The sequence below is a fragment of the Ruditapes philippinarum genome, unplaced genomic scaffold, assembly GCF_026571515.1.
Source record: "Ruditapes philippinarum isolate M1 unplaced genomic scaffold, ASM2657151v2 ctg852_1_1_1_1, whole genome shotgun sequence".
Classification (NCBI taxonomy): Eukaryota; Metazoa; Mollusca; class Bivalvia; order Venerida; family Veneridae; genus Ruditapes; species Ruditapes philippinarum.
In genome coordinates, this window is record NW_026852510.1 from 149,034 (window position 1) to 155,783 (window position 6,750).

Genomic DNA, 6,750 nt, shown 5'->3' on the forward strand with positions numbered 1-6,750 from the left:
TTATGAATATATATCTTATGCAACTGGTTACATTACTTTGATACAGCAAAAGCGCAACATACTGTTAAAAATCCCAGATCTTATGTCTTTCTTAACAAAACAAATCAAATTCTGGCAATTTGGTTATTAAGTCAACTTGTTTAGTTTAATATGATAATTATATATATATTAAGCACATTTTCTGGCTTAGCATGTACTTATACGGTTTATCTGTAGTACCATTTAAACATAATATTTTTATTCATTTATAAGAATATAAATTTTGTTATTGATTAGAATAATAGATATCGGTCTTTATTATATCTATTTTTAAAGTACTAGACTAAATGTCTGAAACGAAACGAAATAAGTAAGTTTACTTTGAGAAATTGATAGAGAACTTGTTATGCTATAAGACAATGTAACATATGCTAATTGCGTTCGGCCTGCATTAAATCAAATAACTTCCATTGTTGTTCTAAGTTCAAATTATCTTATACATATTTACCTTCTGCACAGTCTGGACCAACGAAACCTTCAGTGCATTTGCAATTTTCTAAAATCATATGACCTATGCATTTCCCCGGAAAGCATCGAGCACCTGGCATCCAGGAACATGCTTCTGTTTAATCAAACGATAATTTTTCTATTAACTAACATTTCGTAGTTATTCTTTTTTATTCTATAATAAAACTATATATTGTAATGTGACATGTTTTCATTATAGATATATTGCGGTTGAAAAAACAAACAAACAAACAAACAAACAAACAAACAAACCAATGCGTTATTTAGAATAATTACTGCTATGACGACAGAGAAAACAAATATGTGATTATTATCTATAATTTACGTTTCCTGATTAGAAAATGAAAAAATTAGAAATCTTTAAGAACGCTTAGAACGGAAAGTGGAACATGGTGTGTTTTTTGCAGACCTGTTTAATTGAGGTTGATCCTGGTCATTAGTGGTAAGTGCAAGTTACCGTCCAAGACTTAGGCTGAATTTAATATTAAAAAATAAAAATGGTAAAATTTTAAACATTTGTGGATGTGTTTATACGGACACGTCATGTGGCTCTTTCGTGCTATTCCATGGAATACGACTTATGATAAATTGCGTTTGTCCAACTGTGGACATAAATAAAATAGAAATTTGAAAAAGGATAATATTTTATGAACTTTATTCTTTAAATCAACCCACCGCCTGTTAATTCGAACCTCCTTTTCAACAGCACTTTCTCTCGATTATCAGCATTAAAATTTCCAACACACATACAGCCTCCCCCAAACAATGCAAATGACTGAAATAACGTAATATTTGATTCAAGAGTAACAACGCACGATCATTGACCATTTAGTTTATTCTATTTGATCTTTTCTTGTTTAAGTGCTCTAGTATTCCTACTTGAATACTGTATAGTCACGCTTTCGTTATGTTGCCAGCTAATTACACTTGTCCTTTGCCCACTTTCTGTGATTTGCAGGGTTCATAGCATTTGATCCTTATAAAAATTGCGTTTTATTTACATTGTTTACTTGTTCAGAGCACCAACATTCTTTTTCTTTTCGATCATACTCCGTTTTCCATGAAATGACACGAACGCTCCTAAACGCTCAAATGTAGATCGACTTGAATACGAAAATGACCTCAACCTCGCTACACTTGAAACCTTGGTATCAACCTCGCCTGGTATATTTTATATAAGGAAAGGAATACGTACATTTCTCTCTGTGTAACATCTGATACGTATTAATGGGTCACTTCAGATAAAATTCATAATTCAATATAGATGTAAATGAAATAAGATACATGCCGCCATATAACAATGGGTAGTTAAAATAAATCTTACTTTGGCAGCGCGTATTATCTGGTTTTGATGTGTAAATATTAAATCCAGGTTTTTCTGGGACGAACTCTCCCTCACAATATTTGCATATTACGTGTGCGTCTGTATTACATGAAGGATGTTTGCAATGGGCTGGTTTTGGACACGCTGTAATGTTTTTTTTTTAAATATATCAAAATATAATTATAGCTTCATACATTAAAATTGTTTTGTAACTTCCAAGCAAGATTCAAACAAAACTAACTAACGGACATTTTGTTAAATTCAAGACTCAGATTCTTTTCTGCATTCTGACATTCATTATATATATATATAAGCTAAGTTACCAATTTATATTTGTTCCCTGATGTAAGAATTTAGAGATGTGTTACTAAAAGAAACCAATGAGCATACAAAAGATACAATTATTGATATTGAAGCCAAACAAGTACATAAAAATCCTTTTCAAAAAAGAAAAGTCATACATCATACATTATTTTGGAATAAATGTGACGATAGTTTATTTCAAAAAGAAATGTTGGTAAAAGAATAAAGCTGGCAGTTCAATCATTTCATCTAACCTTTGCAATAACCACCTAAGTCTGTAACTGGATAGTACCCATCATTGCAATCTTCGCACACAGAAGGTGCCGTACATATACCTCCACTGTTTATCTCAATTTCACCTGTCCTATGTTCAACATATCCAGCGAAGTAAACGTTGCAAGGGGTATAGAGATATCCATTTCGGCACAAAGCTTGAAAAAACCCAATTAATATGCATTTAGAAAGCGGATACCATATTTGAGGTAAACGAATTAATTTTGTTCGATTTTGTAGAAAAGACACTTTTAAATCCGATCCAGGAACCAACCAGTACTGAGTAATGAATGTAAAATCTTTTGCTCATGGACACAACGACTAGACCCTGACAGGGTTTTAACCCATCCGGCAAGCGATCATAAGATTACTAGTTCGATGCGTTAACCACCCGGTCATACCTTACACCTATTTGTTTTAATTTATCGAAACTAAAAAGAAATGGAAATTACACCTATTTAAACAATAATTTCTTTTGACACAAGTCTATTTACTGATAACGATAACCCATTAACACAAAAGCTTTAAACATGACAATGTGAATTGTCAACAAAATGCATGTTGTAAACATCAATAGTTCTTAGGCTATAATATTTCATATTCAGTGTAAATGAACGTTTAACTAAATATCCAGTTTCAATTTTGAAAAAAAATCATTCTCGTTCGAAAGGTCATTTTGAATAATCATGTAAATATATGTTGAACTTTTTTTCAGAAACCATGCATTATAATGTTGTAAACCCTCTTCAATCTGTTTCAATTTTGTGTACGTGTATTTATGCGCATACATTTGAAATCATAAAGTACAACTACAGTAACACTGCGTTAAAATGTACTATGTTCTAATGTACTATACTCATACTGATACAGATCAAACACAATTGTATTGGCTTTTCATCAGACATAATTTCAGAAAAGCGATGTTCACTGTTTATTTTAATTTTTAATTTCAACAAAATTTATCCGAACAGAAGTCACTTCAAAGTGTTAAACATTAATCATTAATTACATGTGATTATATAAAAAGGACCCAAGATACACGTACGTTTTTTGCAGTCGTACGGAAGTTCCTTCATTGGATTCTTGGGTCCAGCTTTATCTCCATAGTATCCATTACAACAACGCTCGTGTTCTGTGTTACTTTAGCCAAAATATATAAAAGCATATATAAGCGTTTGCCGAAGGGCTAAAACAAGTTAGCCAAAAAGGCATATTAAAACGTTTGTCGAAGGGCTAAACAATTTAGTAGCAAAAATGAAACTGCTAAATTTAATAAAATCATCAATGGCAGTATATTTAAAAAAAATCGAACCTATTAATTTATAAAAAAGCTGATAAAACATTATCTAGCAGCGTCTTTTAAGTTTTCTTAGACAAGCGAAACACATCTATTAAAATCGTCTTTAGATGTATTCTCATATCATAATGTAACAATGTACAAATATGTTGTCTTGGAAATACATTTAAACTATACTCACATTAATCTGCAACTACCCCATCCAAACAAACCACCGCATGTTTTTCTTGTTGTGTTGTAAGTTGTAATACACGGCTTAATATAATACGAATAACTACAATAAAATAGTTTATTTGATAATTGTTCATTCTTTTCTTTAGAATCGATAACTCTTAACGTATTTATTTATACTGTATTGAATGTCATAGAAAAGATGTATTTATGTAATATTGACTTTCACATTTTTAATACCTGGGTACTTTAATTATTCTGATAAACAATTCTTAATTGCCCAGCCACTAAATGTTGAACTTTAAAGTGAATAACCTTCAATTTACTGATTGTGATGGCAAAACATTAGTTTTGTTACATAAACATCTGCTTACGTTGCCTGCTACAATTCAAGCGACTTTACAATTCATAAGTTTTATACTAACTCGAAAGACACATTCTTTTCAAATATAAACAAACGCTTTCTAAGCTTTCGACATGCAGTTTCATCAGGAAGTAATTGACTTTTAGGACATATGACTTTTAAAACAAAAACATTAAAGAACATAACGCATGAAGAGCATATTGATAATCTTATTTATTCAGCATCGATTTATTATTTGAAATTTATTATGGAATTGTCCTGCTTATTGATAACCAGTTATTTTCCTAATGTCGTTTTTGTTCTAAAATAATGAAAGTTCAAGTCTCATGTGGAAAAAGGATCAGTGCTCAATGTCGTTTGTTAATGTTCAATTCTTGACAACTATCAGTGTGACTCTTTGACGCTTTTTCTTGTCAATCTTTAATACAATTGCATTTTATCAACAATATTATACTATAATATTGTTTTATAACTAATTGTTTACTCATAAAGTTATAATTACAAAAAGTTTTATTTACCTGCAACAAAATAGAATGGTTAAAAGAAAGAATCTTATCACAGTATGTCCCATATTTGATAAAGAGCTGTATAAAAAGAATAACCACGTTTCAAGTGTAGCGATTACATTTTATTGTCAATGTATCGTTACGCTGTTGATACCTATCAGCTGTATAAATAATAAAAAATGATTTGATAAATAATCTGGCCAATAGTTAGACATCACATTAACTTCCTGACGGTAACTTATTTAATATTAGCAATACGACATCGGAAGATGTGACAGCACATTGGTAAGTTTTAATTTTATTTACTCTTTTTGGATTTTTTCAAATATTGATATTTCAACTGTTTTCTTGTCACGTAACATGAGAATAATTAAGATTTAGTTAGTTATTGAATATATTAGACTATTAGATATCTACCAAATATACACATATTTCATAATTTAAATTTCAACGTGTCGGGCAGTTTTTTTTCAATTTTCCCCTTTTGTATTACCCAAATTGGGTTGATTTTTTGTCATTTACATAAAAAAAATAAAACAATTTATTTTTGACCGTTAAAGATTCCATCCTTTTTATGGGTTTAAAGGAAGCTTTTTAACAGCACATTTATTGAAATTCTTTTCTGTTTAAAGTTTTATTGTTTAATTTTTAAAAAAATATTTAAACTGTTTTAAAAGGGTACGACAGACTGCTTCAAAAATAGTTATTTAAAAAACATTGTTAGAAATCTTTTGAAAAGAAAGCCATAAAAAATTTGCAACGGTCCCATCTTTCGTCAAAACATAACATTGGTTTTGCGACAAAAAAAGCCCTATCGTTTTTTTAAAATTTTTTCACATTTATAGAATTTTTTTAAAAAATAATTTTGTTTTTGATTTGCATGGGACAGATGTTTTTGTGAAAAGTTAATTTCTGTATCAATTTGATTTGCGTAAGACATAGGATGTTTGTTGTTAAAACAACTTGATACCTAATTTTGATTTGCGTGGGACAGATGATGTTTTTGTGAAAAGTTAATTTCTGTATTTGATTTACGTAAAACATAGGATTTTGATGTGAAAGCTTAATTTCCGTACTTGCGTGGGACATATGATATTGGTGTTAAAATTAAATTTCTGTATTTGATTTGCGTGGGACAGATGATGGTTTTTCTTTATTTGATTTGCGTAAGACATAGAATGTTGTTGTGAAAACTTAATTACTGTACTTGCGAGGGACATAGGATATTTCTGTTAAAACTTCATTGTTTGATTTGAAATGAACATTGGATGTTGTTGTGAAAACTTAAATTTACCATTCGTAAAATTAATTTCTGAACTACTAGGATTTGCCAAGCAGACACTTGTTCGATGTTAAGACCTTTACCTGTTGTCAAAAACAAACATAGTGACCTTTGATCCTACTTTTTCATTTACTGGAAAAAAAATACCCACAAAAACACACACAACAAGTGACAAAAACAAAAAGGTCAATGTTTTAAAATATATTTAATCGTAAAATGTCTTTTATCTAATGTCGTTTAGTCATTATAAGTATGCCTAAAATACCTATGGCAACGCCACATCGGCTCAGAATAATAAACGGTTTTAAGCTTCTCACAAGAATTGCATAATGTTAGAATAACCTTGAAGGTGATACTGGTCCTTGAAAAAATAGTAAAGAAGCGTAGAAATTTAACGTTCTCTGTGACTAATTTGAAGCTTGAAAAAAAAGACCAACACGGCGACTGTGGTGAGGAATGAACCTAATCTTGTTTTTGGAAAAGAAAATTTTGGTTGCAAATCTAGGAATAGTTAACTATGGTTAGCGCAATCTATTAAAATTGAGTATGTTTGTTTTGGTACATATATTGTTCTACGATTAACAGTGTTTTTTTTGGATATGCCTTAAGCACACCGTATTACCGGCGCCAGTGTAGCAGATCAACTGCAGTGATGGCAGATACCTGAAATTTACTGCTTGGTACATGTAGATTATAAATTTGGTTGGTATTATTATATTAACA

At 30.3% G+C, this 6,750-nt stretch overlaps 1 protein-coding gene across 1 annotated transcript; it reads right to left on the reverse strand.

Moving 5' to 3' along the window:
• Positions 1–473: 473 nt before the first annotated feature.
• Positions 474–4,895, reverse strand: LOC132715224 (tenascin-X-like). Its single transcript, XM_060698219.1, has 6 exons — positions 4,758–4,895; positions 3,886–3,978; positions 3,453–3,547; positions 2,389–2,565; positions 1,832–1,975; positions 474–601 (listed from the first exon to the last, which is right to left on the reverse strand). The coding sequence occupies exons 1-6, from the start codon at positions 4,808–4,810 to the stop codon at positions 474–476; spliced, it is 690 nt and encodes a 229-aa protein (XP_060554202.1). The 5' UTR covers positions 4,811–4,895.
• Between the last annotated feature and the right edge of the window lie 1,855 nt (positions 4,896–6,750).

Bases quoted from the DNA above. Each gene is read 5' to 3' on its own strand.
- LOC132715224 (XM_060698219.1), bottom strand. From the start codon at position 4,810: ATGGGACATACTGTGATAAGATTCTTTCTTTTAACCATTCTATTTTGT. The intron at 3,979-4,757 runs GTAAATAAAACT...ATTTTATTGTAG, and splicing joins ACCATTCTATTTTGTTGCAG to TTATTCGTATTATATTAAGC. The intron at 1,976-2,388 runs GTTAGATGAAAT...AAAACATTACAG, and splicing joins CTTAGGTGGTTATTGCAAAG to CGTGTCCAAAACCAGCCCAT.